The sequence below is a fragment of the Vombatus ursinus genome, unplaced genomic scaffold, assembly GCF_900497805.2.
Source record: "Vombatus ursinus unplaced genomic scaffold, bare-nosed wombat genome assembly UNPS02014775.1, whole genome shotgun sequence".
Classification (NCBI taxonomy): domain Eukaryota; kingdom Metazoa; phylum Chordata; class Mammalia; order Diprotodontia; family Vombatidae; genus Vombatus; species Vombatus ursinus.
In genome coordinates, this window is record NW_020954553.1 from 7716546 (window position 1) to 7739414 (window position 22869).

The 22869-nt window shown below is 35.2% G+C and overlaps 1 protein-coding gene across 4 annotated transcripts in view; it reads right to left on the bottom strand.

Moving 5' to 3' along the window:
* Positions 1-17995: 17995 nt before the first annotated feature.
* The window catches only part of ZBTB8A (zinc finger and BTB domain containing 8A), a 31769-nt gene continuing 26895 nt past the window's right edge, over positions 17996-22869 (bottom strand). For 2 of the 4 annotated variants that reach the window (XM_027864353.1, XM_027864354.1), the window contains 2 exons: positions 21076-21407; positions 17996-18560 (listed from right to left, as the gene is read on the bottom strand). In XM_027864353.1, the coding sequence (XP_027720154.1) occupies positions 18548-18560; positions 21076-21407 (345 nt within the window). In that variant the 3' untranslated portion in view covers positions 17996-18547. Of the gene's footprint in view, positions 18561-20648; positions 21408-22869 lie in introns of all 4 variants that reach the window. The other 2 variants (XR_003569293.1, XM_027864355.1) reach the window with 2 other exon arrangements.

Consider the following 22869-nt stretch of genomic DNA (forward strand, 5'->3'; position numbering starts at 1 on the left):
ATTGAGATTCCCTACTATTGTAAGTTTTCCTGTCCATTTTTCCGTGTAACTCATTAAGAATTTAGATGCTTTATCATTTGGTGCACATATATTTAGTATTGATATTAATTTGCTATCTCTGGTACCTTTTGGCAAAATGTAATTTCTCTGATTATCTCTTAATTAGTTCTGTTTTTGCTTTTGCTTTGTCAAGATCATGATTGCTACCCCTGTTTTTTTTTTCCTTCAGCTAAAGAATAATAGATTCCATTCCAATATTTTATTTTAACTGTATGTATCTTTCTGTTTCAAGTGTGCTTCTTGTAAATAACATGTTGTTTGATTCTCATTTCTAGTCCAGTCGTTTCTCCTCTTCCATTTTATAGGTGAGTTCATCCCATTCATATTCATAGTTTTGATTGCTAACTCTATATTTCCTTCCATTTTTTTTCTCTTATACTTTTCCTTCTTGTTCCCTTTTTAAGAGTCTGTTTTGATTCTGACAACTGCCTTCCTTAATCTACCCTCCCTCTTATTCTGCCCCTTCCTCCTGCTCTTGTCATCTTAACACCTTTCTGCCTTTCTTCTCTGTTGGTTAAGATGAATTTCTGGGCCCAACTGTACATGTATGTGTATTATTTTCTCCTTTAACCAGTTCAGATGGAAATAAAGTTCAAGTGCCTTCCTCCCCTACCACAGCCCCCTCCATTGTATAAACTCTACATTGTATACCCCATTTATGTGAGATAATTTTCACTATTCTTTCCCTCCCTTCTTCCTCCCCTCACCCCAGTGCATTCTTCTACCTCAACCATCTATTCCTTTTTTGAGATCATCCAAATATAATAGAATCAAACTGAGGCCTCTAAGACCTCTGATGATGATAAACTCTGAAGGTACCATCTCCCCATATGTAAATATAAATAGTTTTAACCTTGTTTAGTTCCTTATGATCTCTTACTTGTGTTTATTTTTTTATATTTCTCTTCAGTATTATGTTTGAATGTCAGATTTTCTGCTTGACTCTGGTCTTTTCTTAAGGAATGCTTGAAAATACTAACTCTTTCATTAAAGACCCATTTTCTCCACCTGTAGTATTATACTCAGTCTTGCTGAGTTGGTTATATTTGGTTGTAACCCTAGATCTTTTGCCTTCTGCAACATCCTGTTTCAATTTCTCTGTTTCTTTATGGTGGTAACTGCTAAATCTTAGAAGATCTTGTCTGTGGCTCCTTGGTTCTTGAATTCTTTCTTTTTGGCTACCTGCAATATTTTTTCTTTAACCTAGGACCTCTGGATTTTGACCATAATATTCCTGAGAGTTTACCTTTTGGAATTTCTTTTAGAAGGTGATTGGTGGATTCTTTAAATTTCTACTTTGCCCTCTGGTTCTAAGATATTTGGCATATTTATTTTTTAAAGGATTTTTTGAAATATGTCCAGACACTTTTTTGTTTATTGCTTCCAAGTAGTCCAATGATTTAAAAATTGTCACTCCTCAATTTATTTTTCAAGTCAGTTGTTTATTTGATGAGATATTTCAAATTCTCAATTTTTTCAAGTCTTGAGTTTTTAAACATTTCTTAATGTCATATGGAGTCATTAGCTTCCATTTGGCCAATTCTAATTTTTAGGGAGTTTTTTTCCTTCTGTAGGGTTTTGTACCTATTTTATTAAGAATTAAGTTAATTCTTTTTTTATAACTTTTTTGCATAGCTCTCATTTCTTTCCTCATATTTTTCCCTTACTACTCTCATTTGGTTTTAAAAATCATTCATTTTCTCTCTCTCTCTTTTTGTTAACTCTTTAACTCTTCTAGTTATCCTTGTTGGACTTGTATACAGTGAGCATTTTCCTTTGAGGTTTTGCTTGTATATGTTTTCAAGTCATTGTCTTTTGTATTTGTGTCTTGAGCTTCCCTATAACCATAGTAGCTCCTTATAGTTAGGTCCTTTTTTTGTTTGCTTATTCTTCCAGCCTACTTCTTACCTTTGGATTTTATGTTAGTTTTGGCTGTGTATCTTAGGAGGTGGGAGGGATGTCTGGCCTGAGCTTCGGTGCTTTTATGTCCAGCTTCTTTCATAGCTCTGGTTGGGTGCCTGCAAGTTTTCAGGACTCCCAAAGTGGAGTGATATGGTCTGTAAGATCTGTTCAATGCCCTCCTGGTCTGAGTTCTGCAAGTTCCTGAGTTTGAGTCTATAAATTGTATAAATTTTATACATATTTTATTATAAAAATAAAAATTATATAAATTTTAATAGACTGCAGTTACTGTTAGTCTTCTGGTAGGTTCAGAGTGATTGAACTGCTGGTTCTCCTTTTGTATGGCACTTCAGCCCTAGTTATTCCATTGCAGGCTTGGACACTGAACTAAAGATTAGAACTGACTCCCTGCTGTGTGGCTTCTGGGCTTAGAGCCACACAGCTACGTTTCTGGAACTTGTTCCATACTGGGTATTCAGGTAGGCCAGCATTTGTTTGGAACTGATTCTATCTAATCTAGATCTGTGTCCAGTAAGTGGGTAATGGGAGACAAAGCTGCCAGATGGTCCTCATTCCTGTGCTTAGCACTAGTTCAGGGATCTTCTGGGATCTCTTTCTACCTCAGTGTTTCCTACCCTGGTGCTCTGTCTCAGTTCCCTTTATGGCTTTGGGTGCTGAAATACTCCCCAAGTGGTGCCTTTGCCTCAGAGCTGGCAGACCTCTCTGTCTCCTTAAGCTGCCCTGAGCTTTAAAAATAACTCATATTGACTTTTTTGGGGCATTTTCAATCAGAATTTAACCTGGTGCATTTTCTAGGTTGTTCTGGAGGAGGTGTATTGTGTGAGCTAGCAAAAATTCTGCCATTTTGACTCTACCTTATTGTTTTCTTAAGGTCAACATCATATAATAGAACCATACCCAGCCCTTGTCCAATTGGACTCCCTTTATGAACCCTGATGATGAGGGATCAGAGGAGACACATGTATTGTCTCCTCATATTTGAATGTAAACAGTTTATCTTTCTTCAATACTCATTGCTCAGTCATGTTTACCTTTTAATGTTTCACTTCGTTCCTATGTACTTCACAGTTTCTCTACATCGCTGGTCTTTTCATTAGGAATGACTGGAAGTCCTCTATTTAATTAAAGATCCATTTTTCGCCCGTAGCATTTTACTTAGTTTTGCTGGGTAAGTTATTCTTGACTGAAAGTCCATATCCTTTGCTTTCTAGAATATCTTATTCCAGTTCTCTGCTTCTTTATAGTGGTAGTTGCTTAATTATGTGATCCTGACCGTGACTTTTCAGTACTTTAATTCTTTCTTTTTGGTTGTTTACCCTATTTTTTCTTTGACCTGGAAGTTCTGGATTTTGGCTTTGGTGTTCCTGGGAGTTTTCATTTGGATTTTCTGGGGGGGCAGGGGTAGTGGGAGGTGATTGGTGGTTTCTTTCTATTTCCATTTTGCCTTCTGGTTCCTCATAAGAAATCTGGGCTGTTTTACATTTCTTAAAATTTGATGTCTGTGGGGATCATGGTATTCAGATAGTCCAATGATTCTTAAATATTTTTAACTTGATCTGTTTCTCAGGCCACTTTTTGCTTTGAGGTACCTTACATTGTCTTCTATTTTTCCAGCCTGTGTTGTTTTTGTTTTAATATTTCTTGTAGTCTTATGAAGTTATTGGCTTCTATCTGGTCCAATCTAATTTGGAGACAGTTTGTTGCTTGGGCAAGGTTTTGTATTTCTTCTGCCAGGCTGTTAATTCCATTTCCACTTCTTCCATGGCTCATTTCTCTTCCATTTTTCCCCCCTCGAGTGCTCTCATTTAATTTATAAAAATATGTTTTAACTCTTGCTTCATCTTTTCCAGGAATTCTAGTTGAGTTTGTGCCTAAGATATGTTTTACACTGAGACAATACTTACAGGTGTTTTGGAGTCCTTCTCTTTTGCATTTGTGTCTTGAGCATACCTGCCACCATAATAGGTGGGATTCTTTTTTTTTGTTTGCCCATTCTTCCTACTTCTTGACTTCAGACTTGATGTTAGGGCTAGGCTATGCAGTGCTTCTGGAGGGAAGGTCTGAACTGGTCTTGTTCATGCCTTCTTGGGGTATTTCTATGTCTGTGAGGAGGAGTTTGTGGAGAGGAGCTCACTGCATGGCTTCCTATCATCTCATAATCTTTCATCTGTCTCTTCAATCCCATTTCAATAGCTGCGACATATTGCCTTCTATTCCTTTATAAACTTTTTTATGATATGACTTTTACATTTAAATCATTTACTTCTTTGTTTTGCTGTAGTAGATGGTATAAGATGCTATAATAAAACTTTTTTTTCCACCTTAGTGAAAAGAGTATTGGCTCTTAAATCTGAGGAGATGAATTCGAATTCCACCCCAATACATTTTTGGGCAAGTCATTTCACCTCCCTGGGCCTCAGTTTCGTCATCTGTAAAATGAGAGGGTTGACCTTTGAGGTTCCTTCCAGTTCTAGAGGCATAATCCTGAAAATACCCTTCTGCTTTTAGTTTTCCTGGCAATTCCTTTCACAATTTCTCTTAGATAGTCGTTTGTGTTTTTGGGTTAACACACACTAGACTGCTTGTGTACATTTGTTATGCTTATCCAATCTATTTCACAGATCTACTTATTTATCCCGTGCTAAGTAGTTTTGCTAATGTCAATTCTCACCCCTGTACTTTTTCATTATTTCTCTCTTTATTTCCCTCCCCCTCTCCCTCTGTTTCCCAGTTATTATAGTTGTCACTACCATTCCTACAGACATTCAGGTTCACAACTTCAGTGTCATTTTACTCAATTTATATATATCAAATCAGTTACCTAATGTAACAGTTTCTACATTCACTACATCTCTTTTATACATTCTGTTCTCTCTATTTCCATAGCTACTATTCTGATTCAGGCCTCCTTGTCATCTCTCACTTGTTACTGTTGCAGTAACCTTCTAATTGGTTTCCTTGCCTCAAATTTCTCCCTATTCCAATTCATTCTCCACTCAGCTACCAAAGTGATTTTCCTAAAGCATAGATTTGACTATGTTGTACCTCTCCTCACCTCACTAAGTAAACTCCAGAGTCTCCCTGTTAGCTCCAGATCAAATAGAAAAATTTCTTGCATTTGAAGGCCCCATACCTTTCCAGTATTCTTATACTTTATTCTGCTTCATATACTTTATAATCCAGCTACACAGATCCTTGGAACAAAGCACATTATCTTCCATTTTCATGCCTTTTTTGCACTGCTGTCCTCAAGCCTGAATGATATTCTTTCTGAAATTTTCCCTTCTGAAATCTCCCTGAATGATCCCTCCATCCCTCTTAGAATCTCAAGCTTCCTTTAAGATTCTGCTCAAATGCCACATTCTATAAGAGACTTTTCCTAATCCCCCCAAGTTGCTAGAGCCATTCCCTCTAGGATTACCTTTCATCTATTCTGCATGTATCTTGTATGCATCTACTTCTTTTTTAAAAAAAGTTTTTATTGATATTTTCTGTTTCTTAAAATTACCATAGAAAAGTCTAAAAATATGTGCAATGTGCAATACCGGTGGATCTCCCACTTCCACAGAAAGATAGATGGGGGACTGTCTTTTCATAACACTTCATTTGAGTCCCACTTGACCTTTATAATTTCGTTACGTTTACTTTTGATTTTTTTTGTCTTTCTTTTCATGTACATTGTTGTAGTTACTATGTATATTGTTTTCTTGGCTTTGCTCACTCCACTGTGCTTCAGTTCATACAGATTTTTCCATGCTTCTTTGTATTTATCACACACATCATTTCTTACAGCACAGTATTATTCCATTACATTCATATATCACAATTTACTTAGACATTCCTTAATTGATAAGCATCTACTGTGTCCAGTTTTTAGCTCTCAAAAAAATCTGCTGCTATAAATGTTTTGAAGTAGATGGAGACTTTTAAAGATTATCGACGGTTTCCTTGGGGTTTACGCCTAATAATGAAATCTTTGGTTCAAAGTGTTTGGAAACTTTAGTTACTTTATTTGCATATGTCCAAATAGCTTTCCAAAATGGTTATACCATTTCACAGCTCCACTAATGATGCATTAGTGTGCATATCTTCCCCCCTCTCCAACAGTTATGGTTGCCATTTATTATCATTTTTTGCCAATTTGCAGATTGTAAGGTACAACCTCAGGCTTGTTTTGATTTGTATGTCTCTTATTTTTAGTGATTTGGAATTTTTTTTATGTGGTTGTGAGTACTTTTGCCATTTTTTTTTGAGTACTGTTTGTTCATATTTTTTGACCATTTATCTATTGGAGAATGACTATTAGTCTTGTACATATTTATTAATTATTTATGTATCTTGGATACCAAACCCTTATCAGAGAAATTTTACACAAATTTTTTTCCCATTTGATCACTTCCCTTCATTTCCTAGATGCATTAATGTTGCCTGTGCAGAAGCTTTTCCATTTCAAGTAATCAAAATTATCTATTTTATCTTTTTTACTTCTATCTCTAGGTTGGTAGAATATATCTCTTACTCATAACTGTGAAACATATAAGATGTTTTTCTTCCAACTTTTTAATAGTTTAATTTTTAATATTAAAGTCACATACTCATTTAGAATGTATTGTGGTATGTGGTGTATGGTGTTGGTCTAATAATTTCTGCCTGACTGCTTTCCAGTTTTGCCAGCAGTTTTTATAGAATAAGAAGTTTTTTCTTGGGTAACTTATGTTTTCCAGTTATTCAAACATTGGGTGATTGAGTTCTGTTGTTTCTGAATCTTGCTTGTCTAGTCTGTTCTTTTGATCAATGTCTCTTTTCTTTATCCAGTATCATATGGTTTTGATACTGCTTTATAATATAGTTTGAGGTCTGGAAGTGCTATTCCTATTTTGTCCTTACTTCTTTTCATCACTTCCCTTGGTATCCTAGATCTTTTGTTTTTCCAAATGAATTTTGTCATTTTATGAAACTCTGTAAGGTATTCCCTTGGTAATCTGATTGGCTTTCTACAGCTATTTAGGTTGTTCTTTATTTCTTTAAAGTGTGCTTTATAATTGAATCTATACAAGGCTTTTGTATGCTTTGGGAAGTTGATCTTCAGACATTTTATATGTTTTGTAGTTTTCTGGAATGGGATCTTCCCTTCTTTAATTGATTCTTGCGTTTTGTTATTATATAGAAATTGATAATTTTTGAGGATTTATTTTGTAGCCTGCAACTTTGTTGAACCTATTAATTGTTTCAGTTAGTATATTTGCTGATTCCCTGGGGTTTTCCAAGTAAATCATTATATCATCAGCAAACGGGAGAGTTTTATTTCCTCTTTACCTACCATTATGCTTTTAATTCTTTTCTTTTATCTCATTGCTATTGCTAGCATTTCCAGAATTATATCAAATAATAGTGGGAAAAGTAGACCTCCTTATTTCATGCCTATATTTATTAGAAAAGGTTCTAGTGTATCCCCATTGCATATGATGCCTGCTTTGGGTTTTAAATAGATGCTTTTTATGATATTAAAAAAGGTCCCTCTATGCCTAGACTTTGTAGGGTTTTTAGCATTTGTCAAAGACTTTTTCTGCATGATCTACTGAGATGATCATGTGGTTTGGAATGTTTTAGTTTTTAATATGATTAATTATGTTGATTGTTTTCAATTATGTTGAACCATCTTTGCATCCCTGGTATAAATCTCCCTTGATCAGAACATATGATTTCTTGAATATATTGCTGAAATCTGTTTGATAGGATTTATTTAATATTTTTGAATCAGTGTTCATTAATGATATTGACCTGCAGTTTTCTCTCCATGTTTTATCTTTCTCTGGTTTAGGAATTAGGACTAAATAGGATTATTTGATAAAAAGGATTCTGGTAGTGTATTTTCTCAATTTTTGAGCAATTTGTGAGGTATCAGCACTACTGTTCCTTAAATGCTTGATAGGATTCTCCTGTGAATATATCAGTTCCAGGAATTTTTTCCTCTGGTAGTTCCTTTACAGCTATATCTATTTCCTTTTCTGAGATCTGGTTATTTAAGATCTCTAGCTGGTCTTCTGACCGTTTGGGTATTTTATATTTTTGAAGGTACTCCTCTATTTCTTTTGTGGTGTCAATTTTGTTAGCATATAACTATGCATAATATGCATTGGTAATTCTTTTTACTTCTTCTGTTTTTGCTGTCATTTCACCTTGCTCATTTGCTATTTTGTTGATTTGGTTTTCTGCTCTCTTCTTTTTAATCAGATTAGCTAAGGGTTAATCAACTTTATTAGTCTTTTTGAAGAACCAACTTTTAGTTTTTATTTATCATTTCTATGAGTTTTTTTGTTTCCAATTTGCCTATTTCCCCTCTAATTTTTAACATCTCCTCTTTTTGTGCTTAAGTTTACTTTCTAATTTTTAAAATGCGTTCAGTTCAGTAATATTTTTACATAGTTATTAATTGAGGATTTTTTTTCTTTGACCCACTCATTATTTAAGATTTTACTGTAATAGCTCCATTTGGGTTTGTATATTTATTTGTGGTGCCTGAACCAGTTTCTGTTTTTATTGCATTTATGATTTGTAAAGGATGTACTGACTATTTCTGCCTTCTTACATTGATTTGTAATATCTCTGTGCCTTAGTATATGGTCAGTTTTTATAAAAGTCCCATGTGGTGCAGAGAAATGTGTATATCCTTTTGCTGTCACATTCAGAAAATGCCATAAGTCTTTTAACTCTAGTTTCCCCAGCAATTTTTTCAGCTCCATATTTTCCCTTTTGTTTATATTCTGTTAGACATCCAAAACTGAGAGAGGGATATAGAAGTATCCTGTCACTGTTGTGTTACTATCTATGTCTTCTTGAAGCTCAGATGTTTCCTTTATGAATTTGGATGCTAAGGCATTTGGAGCATATAAGTTTATTACTGATGATTGCTTTGTTTCTTGTCTATGATCCCTTTTAGCCTAATACAGTTTCCTTGTTTGTCCCTTTTTATTTCTGAATGTTTGTTTTTGCTTTGATAGCATGATGGCAATTCCTGATTTTTTGAATTCACTTCATACCTAGTAAATTTTTTTCCATCCTCTCAGTTTTATTTTGTGGATGTCTTTTTTTTTTTATGCATATGCAACAGGTTGTAGGGTTTTGTTCTTAGCCAGTCTGTCACTCTTTTTCATTTTATTGGATTGTTTATTCCATTAACATCTAAAGTTATGAGTTGAGTTTATATTTTCCTCTGTCTCTCAAGTTTTTTTTTTAAGTTATGAATTTCCTTCTTTTTTGTAGCAAACACAGTATCATGTTCCTTCAATTATTTTACCTTTTTATTTTTTTTAAGGTGGTCCTGTTTCCACTGGGTCTCTCCCCTTGCATTTGATCTGTTCTTCTTGTTTGTTACCCTTTTCATTTTAGGGTTTTGTTTATTTGTTACTCTCTCTTGTTTTTATCTTATTACATACATCTCCTTTTTTCCTCTTTTTCCTCTCTAGTCATGTAGATTCCCCCTTCTTCTCTTCCCCTTCAGCTAACCATATTCATTAGTTTCTTAATTTCTTTCTTGTGTGCCCCTTTCCAAAAAGAATTTTTCTCACTCACTCCATTATCCATCTTCTCTTTCTGTTTACTCTAGACCTTCATTCTCTGATTTATGACCCTTATAATTATCTAGTCTCTTTGTTTTCTCTGTATTCTTTATACAATCAAAACTTCCAAGGTATCTTTTCTAGGCTAGCCAATTTAGATGCTTCCACTGACTTGAAGGGATTACTTATCTCATGGATCCCCTTTTTCCATTATGTCTCACTCTCTGAACAATGCCAGTTATTGCAAATGTCAGAGACAGGACATTGTCATATGGTACCCTCCTTCCCTTATTGATCTATACCTTCTCTTGCTGACCTTTCCTTTCCCCCTCCCCCACATTTGTCTGGAAATCTCCTCCCTATGTCCATGCTTTCCCACTGTACTCCTCCAAGTGCCAGTTGCCCCCAGGGGTTTCACCTCACCAACCAGTACAAGTAGACTTTTTAGGCATCAAATCTTCTAGACCTCATCCACGATAAGGTCTTTGTCTCCCCTTACCCATGAGAACATTCATCAGTGGAACCCCTTCCCACCTCCAAAGTAAGACTTCCTCACTTTACCCTTCTCTCCCCCTGCCCCCCACCAGTCTTTTCTCCCTCCTCCTTGCCCACTCCACTGTAGGCTCTTCTCTTTCTGAGACCACAGTGGTCACCTTCCTCTCATTGCTAGCTCTTGCTTGGACTCTGGTGCCTCACTTACTCCTCTCTATCTCCCTGCTCCCCTTTCACATCTTTTTTGAAGTACTCTCCCATAGTTTGATTTAGTCCCACAAAAGGAGTATTCATTTGTAGGCAGGGTATCACCAGGTTCTGTCCATAATGCTCCTGTCTATCTCCTCTACCAGATTTCTGCCTTCATCGTTTCCTTGTATATCTTTAAAAGGAAGTCTCTTAATGCTCTTTCTGTTGTCACTCTGTTGCTATTGCTGTCTGTATTTATTCTCTTGCAGTTCTTTTTTTAAGGGTGTTCAAGAAGTAAATAATTTCTTCAGTTTTGCTTTTCTTTCTGAAAAATGTTTCAAACTCTTCTTTATTATTGGATGCCCATCTTTTGTCCTGTGTGGTTAAGTTCAGTTTTATAGGATAGGTCACCCTGAGCTGCATCCCAAGCTGCAATGCTCTTTGGAACACATTATTCTACTCCCTCCTCCTTTTTCTTTTTTTTTTCCAGCCAAAAACAAGGTTTATTAAAGATCTGTCATATTAGCCAGACTCTTAAGGAATCTGAGCATCTGTGAGCTATTGGCTAGATTGTAAAAATCTGAGATTATAAGAATCAGAACATCTTAATGGAGACAAGGTGGACCTTATATACAGAAAGACTATGGGAGGGATCTAGGAGTGGCCAAGTAGTCTATGAGGTAATAGAACTCCAGGGGTGGCCAACGGAGAATGGAGCCTAGATAGGATTAAGGGTGAGTAGTGGCCTGGGGACATAGGGAGGTCTAGGCTAGGTTAAGGGTAAGGAGAATTGGGAGATTGAGTATAACCAAAAAGAAAGGCCAGTTGATGGGATTATAGCCTCAGGAGAACTCCAGAGATTTGGCCAAGTGGGAAAGTTCAGGGTTTTTCCTTTTTGGGGTCCAGATCCCATCCTCATCATTCCCCCCTCAAACAAATGGGACCCAAATTCTTTTGGGGTAAGGGACGAAGTTCTTGGCTTCTGAAACTTCTTCCTGCTGGCAAGGGGTGTAGAGCTGTCCTTGCCTTGAGGGGGTCCCAAAGAGGAGGTTGACTGGAACCAAGTACAAGCTGCATCCAAGGAATGATGGGGGGACATTGGCTGGTACCCACTATTTGCTACCAACTGTAAGTGAATGGCCTGTAGTCTGCAAGACACAAATCTTTCATTCATGGCTGGTGAAGAGCTTAGTATTAGACAGTTTTTCCCAGTGCTGGGAACCATATGACAAGCTCTAGAGTATAGGGGTGCTGGAATTCCAAAATCACAACACGCGGTCCTGCCAGAGAGAATTCAACCCAAGCCTTCTTTCAGCCAAAAACAAAGTTTATTAAAGATCCACTATATTAGCCAGACTCTTAAGGAATCTGAGCATCTGTGAGCTATTGACTAGATTGCAAAAATCTGAGCAGTGGCTAGATTATAAGAATCAGAGCCTCCCTCCTCCTTTTTCTAGTAGGTGCAGAATAGTCTTGCATTATTGAAATATCCTTTCCATTACATTTGTTTTTTCCTTATGGCTTGAAGAACTTCTTGTTTCTGAATTGAATTGTTAAATTTAACAATTTACAGTCTGGAATGAGTTTTTTTCTTGAGGCATTCTGTCAATTCCTTCAGTTGGGATTTCATTAGAAGTTCTGGGCAATTCTCTTCTATGATTTCTTTCATTTGGGTGTAAAATTTTTTGTCCTGTCATATTCTTCTGGGAGACCTATGATCCTTAAGTGGTTTCTAGGCATTCTGTCTTTGTTTTTGGTTTTTGCTGTTCATCTTCTAGATTGTCCTTTACTTCTGTGTATTTACATTCCCAATCTATTGTTCTCTCTTTTGTTTTCTTTGGTGAGGCTTTTTTTTTCCCTCAGTTTCAAAGTTTTACAGATTCAAGTTTTTCTAGTCTATTCATTATTTTTGCTATGAAGGACATAAAGTCTCTCTCATAAATCTCATTTGTTTTAAACCACTCATATCTCCTCACATTCCACAGGGTCTGTTGTTTCATCAAGTGTTGGATCATTTTCCCTCATTTTGCAGTATTTATTCATAGATACTTGGACTCATTTACTAGATCTGGAAGCTATATTTCCTTCTGCTACTGTTTTTCCTGTTGACTTATCTGCTTATGTTCAAGGTCTTTGAGATTTCTTCTCCCTGAAATCTTTGGTACTTTTGGTACTTTCATCCCCCCTGCCCCACCCCCCCACTGCTAATTATTTTTCTTATAACTTAATTCCGAACTCTCTGATTATGATTTCTTTAGAGGCTGGATCTCCAAACATCTCAGCTTTCTACCACACTGGGCAATTCATGATTCACTACCCTAGATCTCTGCCCCAACTGACTTTTGAACCGTCAGAAATGGCCCCAGTTAGATGCTCTTTTCCTCAGGCTTAGTAGAGTGCTGTACAACTCCCCACATGCAGGGTGTCGTGTCCTAGTGACTTGTCCTCCTCCCTCTATTTTTTAATTCTCTGGCCCAGCCCTGGTAGTTCAGAGCCTGCTTTTTGCACCAGCAGTTCAGAGCTTTGCAATGCTGGTTCTTTGTCTGTAGCCCCTGGAATATGTTGCCAAGTTCTATTAATTCTACCTTTGAAACATCTCATATATACTCCCTTCTCTGACACTGCCAGCACCCTGGTGTGGGCTCTCATCACCTCACACCTAGACTATTGCAGTAGTCTACTGATTGGTCTTACTGCCTCAAGTTTCTTCCTACCCCAGTCTATCCTACATTCAGCTACCAACGTGATCCTTCTAAAATGGTGATCTGACTGTATACAATGAGTGTGCACCTTTCCTCTCCCCCCTACCCCCCAACAATTCAGTAAACTCTTTTGGCTCTGGGGTGATGTCTGGGATCAAATATAAAATCCTTTGTTTAGTTTTTAAAGCCTTCATAACCTTATATTTTTTCCAGTTATCTTCTTATTCTTCTACAGACTTAATGGTTTTGCTACTTTGGCCTCCTTGCTCTTCCTAGCAGAAGATACTCCCACCACCCTACTCTGTTCATTTTCAATGGCTATACCCATGCCTGGAATTCTTTCCCTTCTTATTTCTATGTCCTAGCTTCCCTGATTTCTTTCAGGTCCCAACTAAAATCTTACCTTCTGCAGGAATCTTTTCCTGATCCTCCTCAATGCTAGTGCTTTCCCTCCAGTGCTTATTTCCAATTTTTCCTATAGCTTGTTTATACATTTGTTGTTTGCATATTGTCTCCCCCATTAATTTGTGAGCTCCTTGAATGCCGGGTTTGTTTTTTGCCTTTCTTTTGGCCTTAGCCCTTAGTACAGTGCCTGACACAGAGCTGGTGCTTAATAAATGTTCATTGACTTGATGAGGTTTTAAGAAGAAAAGTTAGTCCAGTATTTTATATGATATACAATAGCAAATATTGAATTTCTTTTAGGCATTTAGGTCTGTTTATTGCTGTGAACATTGTTTTGTAGTGGTATTTATATCTCCTGTGTGTATGTTGATGGGTTAACTCCCAGATAGTTAGTGTACTTTGTTGTTGTTTTAAATGGAATTTCTTTCGTCCTCCTAGGTTGTTAGTAACAGAGAAATGCTTGTGCTTTGGAGGAATTTATTTTGTATTATTACTTTACAAAAGCTATTTTTTCAATAAAATTTTTATTTTCTGGAGGTCTATCACATCCTCTGAAGAGATAATATTGTCTTCCTTTGTCTATGCTTATTCCCTCACTTTTTTTTCTTATCTTTTTGCTACAGCTATCAGAAAATTTCTAGCACCGTAGCTAATAATGATGGAGATAATTGTCATCCTTGCTTTGCTGCAATCTGAGCTACCTTTTAGAAGCAGGAATACTTCAAAGGTATGGATTGCATAGGATACTTAATGCTAAATTTAGGAATTGAAAATGGTTATTTTACTTAAGTTATAACTCATCAGCTACAATACTTAGTCTGGAAGGAATCTTGGAGCCTACTTATCTATGGCATGATACTCTAATTTTGCAGATAAGGAACTGAAGCTTGGAGACGTAGTGTTTTTGCTCAAGGTCACATAGTATTTAAATGGTACAGCCAGAAATAGTCAAGGTGACTTGGCACCAAGTCTAACATTGTATATAATACAATCTTACTTAGTAAAGATAAATTTCCTTTTGTTCATAATCTTACTTGAAGGTTTTTCAAACTGATGTAGTTAATGTCCTGAACACTATTTTTCTATTAATTAATTGAAAACAGTTAAAAAAAGGTCTAATTTAACTTACCTATAAAAGGTTCTGGGGCAGCTAGGTGGTACCGTGGATAGGGTGCCAGGCATTGAGTCAGGAAGACTCATCTTCTGGTGTACAAATATGGTCTTAGACTTGTATTAGCTGTATGACCTTGGGCCAGTCACTTAATCCTGTTTGGCTCAGTTTTCTCATCTGTAAAATGAACTGGAGAAGGAAATGGTAAACCACCCCAGTATCTTTGCCAAGAGAATCCCAAGTGGGGTTACAGAGAATCAGACCACAACTAAAATGACTAAACAACAAAACAAAATAAAGGGTTCTAATATGTAGCAATATTTCTATTTGTTTCCCACTGTTGTAAATGCTAAGTACTTTTTGGTCATAAAAACATTAAGGTTTTTTCAGTTTTCTGGTTTTAGTAAATTATCTTATTTGGAATGTAGAAGCATATTAAAAACCTTTTTAGTTAAGCTGAAAATATTAAGAGATGAATATTTCTACAGCCTGAAATCCTTTTGGAACTCCCTTTAGTAAAATGTGTAGAAGGTCAGGAACAAAAAATTAAGGCCTCTGAAAAATGAAAAAAGGGTGATAACTAAACAGAACAAAAATTGCTTCTTGTTTAGTTTCTTTTCTCATCCCCTAAAGTGATCGAGACAATAGCTCACCTCAGGACAGTGCCCTGTTTTCCGTTCTGAAAAGATGAAGGTATTAATCATAGAGAGGAAGCCCTTTCCTTAAGGACAGCAGTCAAGGAAGAAAGATTAAGTGATTTGTTCTGGAACAGGGAGTTCTTAACCTTTTTTTTGTCAAGGACCCCTTTTAGCAGTCTGGGGTAGGCTTCACAGAATAATTGAATAAAATGCTAAATATCAGTTAGAGGTCAATGAAAATAAAGAGACACTTTTTCTTTTCTGTCCAAATTCATGGTTCTCAGGTTAAAAAAATCTCTGTTCTAGAAACTGTATTTTTAACATATTGCAGCTTTTTCTTGTTCAAGATTCCTGTAAATGTCACCTCAAATTGTCTTAGGGTAGAGACATGACTGAGGACTTGAAGCAATTCTGACAGTTTGGACACCCATCTTTCTCTAAGCAACAAATGCTTGGATTTAGTGTTAAAATAATAATATTGTTTCTGGCATAATTATGCTTAACACAAAGTAGAATTTTGGTATTTTTTTCTTTTGACAAAAGTAATAATTAGGAGTAATAGCATGGAAAATCCAAAATAGGAGGTAATTGAAAACTAAGTTTAAAAACTTTGGGATGCTTTTTTTTTTTTTGGTGCTTTAATTATATGGCTAAGTCTTTTGTGTTCTGTAACTCATAACACTTTAAAAATATGAAGCTAGGGTACATTATGAAAGCCTGATTGGATTGTTGTCCTCTTTCCCCTTCCTGATCTTCTATTCTAATCTACTTTGTGCTCCATTCTTTCCATACTAGGTTTAGACAAAAGCACCACTCAGATTGAGTCTAGGCAGAATTGTCTTTGCAGTTTACAGCTTCCTTGGGAGATTAGAGATGTCCTTTTTTCTTTCCAGTTTCTTTCTGGGTTATTGGGTTAAATGAGAGACTACTCTATTTGCACCTCTGAAGGAGCAAAGTAAACAATGGTTGATATTGAAAAGTGAAACTATTTTTCCAGTGCAGATAATGAATAACTTTTATTTCGGGCATAAATTTATAGCATCTCATTAAAGTAACAGGAGTTTATAGTTTTAAACAGTATTTTAAAATCAGCATTTTGAAAACAGGATTGGCCCTCAGGGAGCTAGTTGTAGCCTCCTGGAGCTGACTTCTTAACCAACAAAAAAAGTAGACCAATTCAGATAAACAGACCATAACACTCCCTTCTGAGAATAAATAAACCTCAAATTCTTCCTTCTCAAATTAAAAGGTACTCATTCTTAGGGGGTAAATATAAATCAAATTGCCTCCCTCAAACTCTGAGATGTCAAGTAGAAGCTAAGTGGTAAATTCTCAGTTGTTTCCCAAAAGGGTGGCGCATTTATATATATATATATATATATATATATATATATATACACTCACACACACACACTTGTCTATTTAGGTTCATGGCTAAAGTTTTTGGGGTGATACCTAAACGATCTGTAATGTCATCAATATGGCTATTCCCTCCAAATATGCAGATCATAACCCTACTCTTACGAAGCCATCCTGTGCAACTCCTGTCCATATCTTTCCCTAAGTTTACCACAGTTGTCCACTTAAGGGTACCTTCCTTATAGTATGAAAAACCACTGTCCTAAGAACAAATGAATATGTGCTATTTCACAAATGCTCTACAAATGAACAAAAATATGAACAAAGAACTGAAAAGCAAATAAAAAGGAATAAGTAGCTGTTTTAAAGCTTAATTTGCTTAGCATTTTTTCTTAGAGGATGGGCCATAGAAGGAAAAGAAATGACATATAAGTGTACTATTTGATTATTTGCCAACAAATATGATTTAAAAGTTTGTGGGAAGGGGGGAATGTTGACATGTCTAAAATGAGGTTTGAGGATTCTTACTAATTTCTTTTCCCAGCCTATTCTGTTCTCATTAGCACAAAAATTCAATTAAGATTGATTGAATAACAAAACAAAAAGTTGGAAATAATAGGAATTACATTTAACAACATACAAAATGTCTTAATGTACTTTTAATTCCATTTTTGTGAAAACCTAAATGCCATGTCATTTAAAACTCCTGTAGTTAAAAGTAGTCTGATTTATATGAACAATATTTATTTTGTATATGGTATATCCATACAATGCTTTAAAACAGGTGAATGTTATTTGTAAAAAGTTACCTTATAAAACTAGTGATAAACATTACAGTTTAATGAGCCAAGTAGTACATAATATTTTAGAATTCCAAGAATCTGATGGTTTTAGTTTCTATTACTGCCACTGACTGGCTATTTATAGGTTACTTAAATGTCTTGTGCCTCAGAGTCCTTATCTTTAAAGTGAAATAACTGCCCTATTTCATCGATATATGAAGGATAATGATTACAGCACTTTGCAAGTATAAAATGCAGTATAAAGGCTAAATACGAATACTAGTAAATCTTAACAAAATGTAACATATAATTTTTTGCTTATAATTTGAGGTTTCATGTATAGTTGAATGTCAAGAAAGCTCTGGAAATGGTGCCACATAATATACCAATTAAACTTTTAATATACTGTTTCTTAATGTTTTATAGTCAAAAAAATATAAAAGCTGAAAATATAAGTGGAAGGCATATTCATCAGGCCACATGAGTTATAAAAATAATTTTTAATGAATAATACTTAACTAACAACCATCTGATAACTCTTAAGTTGTCAGTAGAATGTAACCTCCTTGAGAGAAGTAAGTATTGGTGCCTTGTATGTAGTAGATAATAAATATTTGTGGAACTAAATTATCAAACTCTAATTGGTTTATATTAAAGCCATCCCCATGCTTTATCACAGGATCATAGATTTAGAGCTGGAAGGAACCTTAGAGGTCATGTAGTCCAACCCTTTCATTTGATAGATGAGAAAACTGAGGCCTAGAGAGGTGAAGTGACTTGCCCAATGTCATGCAGGTAGTAAGTGGCAGTGACAAATTTAAACTGAGGTCGTCTGACTCTAAATCCTGTGCTCTTATCACTGTATTATACTACCTCCATTTTATAGATGAGGAAAAGGAGACTCAGGTTAAGTGACTTAATTTAATTGCTCAGAGCTAATGTTGCTAAATACTATATTTAAGTTTTGACCTTCATTGAAAACTTCAGAGCTAACTTAGCCATATTTATAGGAAAAGCTGAGTATATTAAGAATGTCTCTTGCTATTCCAAAAGCCAGCTTCTTTGTTATATGTTCATTTGCTTACATAAACAATTAAGTGATGTAGGGCAGGAGACCTTAAGATGATAGAATTCAGAGAATTCAAGAAGTTATTTGTTCATTTTGCTGCCTCCAGGCAGAACTGCATTTAAATGGAGAATTTATGTTCCACATTGTTTCTGCAAGGATCCAAGCTCATCAGTTAACACTCTTCCATTGACAGTTGTGACAGAGTTCAGAAGTTGGTGATTGGAACAAAATGTCTACTACTGTAATCTTCACTCCAAATTAAACCAGTTTCCTGTGTTAAAAAATTTAAAAATCCTTAGTATAAGACTTACTTAAGCAATTACTGTCCCATAAAACATTTTTTCATATATAATATTCAAAGCTTTCAGTCCCCTTAAATTCAATTCAATATTTATTAAGCATCCCCTGTATAGAATATATCAATGTAGAAAAGAGTCACTTTGTATGGAATCACAATTTAGAAGGTTTCCTTATTAGAAATCCTTTTGTAAGTTAATTACACCTATCTTTTATAATTTAATCAGAAATTTGCAAGGTTGTTATTTGTCATATTTTTAAATTATATCTTGCTATAATATAATAGAAGCGCCCAGTAGTTTGGACCCACTTAATAAGTATCTGGGTATTGATGGTGTAGGGAATGATACCCTTGGTTAATGTCTTTTTACTGTCAAGGGGTAGCATCAGTTCTGAAAAGATACAATTACTCTATGTGCCCTGGTATGGTAATATGTTGAGAAGAAATATTAACACTCATGCTGCCAGTATTTACATTCCCATGCGAGAGGGTAATAGTATAAAAGCAAATTCAAAACATAAACTTTGAGAGTGCATATGTATATGTAAATGCACATAAATGTGTAAAATACGAGTACATATAGGAGACACTACTTCATTCAGATGAGTGAATTTCAAATTAGCTATTTTCTTATAGATTCTTAATTAAAATCTGTTAATTCCGGAAAGGTGTCAGAATTACTCCCAATTGCATTAGAGAATGAGCAGAGAACAACTTTAAGCACCCTGATTCAGAGATGTTTATGTTAGAGAACCCTAGAACATTAGCTAGATTTCTCTGCTTTTTTTTTCCCTCTTTTTTTGGTGAGGCAATCGGAGTTAAGTGACTTGCCCAGGGTCACACAGCTAGTGAAGCCAGATTTAAACTCAGGTCCTCTTGACTGCAAGGCCAGAGCTCTACTCACTGCACCATCTAGCTGCCCCTTGCTTTGATTCTTTAGGTAATTTCAGTAAGGGTAATCCTGATGAAGTTCTAAGAATACCATTAAAGACAGTGGTCTTTCATTAGTGCTTATATACATTAATAATTTTATGCCCACAAATCAGTATCAAGGATAATGGTTAGAAAGGATACAAAATAATAAATAAGAGGTACCATCTTGATGTGTGATATGGTGTTTTTGTATTTTTTAAGAGTATGCAGCCTTTAACCTCAAAAAAATTAATTTCTAACTTAAAAGTGACAACACTTGCATTGACTTTTTAAAATGCAGAATGGCTTAGGTTCTTTAATACTACTATCTAGTTTTCAATTTTAGCACCATAGCTATTCCTCACAAATTTTGACTCTTATTTTGGAATTATAATTTTGGCAGAACTGAAATTTACTTGCTTGCTTAAGTTAAAAAAAATTAAAGCATGCTAAGTAATAAAAATAAAAATTTTTTAAACTTTTTTTAATAGAAACTTTTCATAGTTTTAGAAGCATTAATTTATATAAAACAATTGGTATTGCTAATTATTTTAATCTATTAGAAATGAATGTTTTACTAAGCAACACTCTAATAGCCTAGTAACTACTGTATTTAAATAGCCTCTCATTTTAGTGAGGTTTTGCCTTTATTCTTAGTAGTTTCAGAAGAAAATCAATAAGAACAATATAAACTCTTACATTTTCCCTAAGAAAAACTGAAGTAGCAAGATTTCATATACTTCAGCCTAAATTTTAGTATTGGTTTCTTGCTTTTAGAAAGTTATAATAAACAAAATGTTGTCTTGTTTCTCACTTTTTGTCAATCACCAATTTAACTCAGTGGTGTCAAACTCAAATAGAAAGGTTTTTATTTATTTTGTTCATTTCCCATTTACGTTTTAATCTGATTCCAGCTGCACTTTGCAAGTTTTACACCTCTGACAGCTTTTGGTACTTCACCATGGCACTTCATATGAATTTCTAACTTCCAATGTTCATCTTAAAACTGTAGTTTTCTGTTATAACTCCTAAGCCATTTTATACATTTTGGAATAATAACAAACCAGTTGTTCCAGATATGAAATCATCATAAAAGATTTTTTATTAGTGCATTGAGGTGGGCAGCAAGACTCTGAAATGTGCTCTTACCTTTTTTCCCCAGGAATATGCAATATGTGATAGCTTATCTATTTTATAAAAAAGCATCTGGAAAGTCTTATAAAGTTTCATGTTTGGCTATAGTTAATTTATCTTAAATGTTTATCACTGAAAAATTTCTCAAGTTGATCTTCTAATATATAAAAAGTATTACTATATTATAGTTCAGAGATCAGTTGTTCATCCGTCATGCCAACTCAAGCTATGTCCTCTTTTCCAATGCAGCAACATACTGGTACCCCACAGTAATATAGTTCAGAATGTGAACTTAATGGTTTGTCCATAAATGCATGCAAATTAGATCAGGTCATTTAAAAAAGCCAATATGATAGATGTGTTAACCAGACTCTTGTCAGGGGAAGAGAGAAATATAAGAATTCAAATATAAGACATGCTAGGTCAGTTGTTTCACAACTACCTAATGTTGGGCTTTATTTCCTTTTCTTCTTCTTCATCTTCACTATCATCAACCTGTTGTATGACCAGATCAGCAGACCCATCCTCTACAATCTCCACATAAGACTTTTTTTGTCCTTCACTCAGTTGCCATTTTGACTTCTTATCTCCATCTGAAGGGGATGCAAGTGGTTGTTCAGCACCCAAATCAATGGGGATGCTGTCTATGCCAGCTTCAGCAAGGCACTCATTGCACAGTCTGTAGCGCCTTGTTCCCTCCTGTACCACTTGTCCAGTTAGATCAGTCACATGACGCTTGCATTTTCGGCAGATTAGCTTGCATGCCTGATGAATCTGTGTGAATAATTAAATTGATACAAAAACATTGACTTCTCAGAAGCAAGACACATTACAAAACAGAAAGGCATGCCAGTTTGTAAACTTAAGATGATAATTTCAGGCCAAGCCTGAAATTTCTAAAGTAAAATCACATTTAATCCTTGAGTTCCAGAATATTTCACTTGATAGAATTTTTCTAAAATGTGTTAACTATAAAATTATTCTTCCAGCAGAGTGTTTATCTGATGTCTTATGGCATGAAGGAACATGATGTGATGGCAGCACAAACTCTGGCATTTCATACCAAGCTGAAAAGACCAAGTATGGGCCTGGTAGATGGACTATTATACAAAGATCAGCTGAGTACAGAGAGGGTAGCTAATTAATTACCAGAAGGAGGCTGACCACTGGGTGATAAATTTTTCTGGCCATAGTAAATCATCAAAAAGCAACTACCGAGTTGGCATGGAGGGGTTTTACAGTCTTTACCAGTGAAAGGAGTATCTACACTAATAAAATCTTTTGAAGTAAAGTATAAATCTTTAATATCATAATCTTTAACCTTCCTATTTTGGTTTTTGGTTTTTCCTCTAATCAAGCAATATTTAGGTATAACATGGCAAAACATAAAATTTAGTGGGAGTTGGGAAGGATATGATAGAACCATTGGTGTAGAAGAGGGGTTCAATTTTTTTTCCCCTGCTTGGTCCCAGAAGGCAGTACCAGGGGGAATGGTTAGAAGAAGCTGCAGGTAGTAGAGTGATCCATTTTGTAAGTATGGGTTGGACTAGATGCTTTTGAGGGTCCTTCCAATTATAATAGTATGAGCCTGGGAAAGTTAAAATCTTCACTGTAACACAATCTGAACCCAAATCCTACCTTGTTTTATTTGGCTTTCACTGTCATGTTAGAGAAAACATTTCTCCCAAAATTATAATTTACCAAAATAAGTTTTTCTTGATGGGGAAAGGATTACCTGCCATTGTTTCTTAAAAGCAGTATCATATCCTATAATACTGGAATAGAAATGAGGCCTGGTTTCTCTAGTTCTAGCTCTATCATTTTACTAGCCATGTGATCTTAGGTAAGTCACTTAACCTTTCCATTCCATTATATCTATTGCTCTATATCTATATCACAAGGTTGTTGAAGGATAAAAGAAGATAATATATATGAAAGTGCTTTCAAAAACTAAAAAGTGTCATACATATGTATAGTGGTATATTACTGATGGACTACAATTTGTCTTATGTACAGTTCTTTTTATTAAGATAGATTTGTTCTCTAATTCTGATTCAGAGGAGAGTCATGGATTCTAGTCACAAAAGGATTAAAAATCTTTTACTTAATGTGTATAATTCATGTGTATGGCACATTCTTATAGATGAGTCAGAAGGGCAGAACAAGAATGTCTAAATAAATAGCAGTGGCAGCAGTAATACTGCCAGGATAGTTCATTCTAGGAAAAGTAGAGACA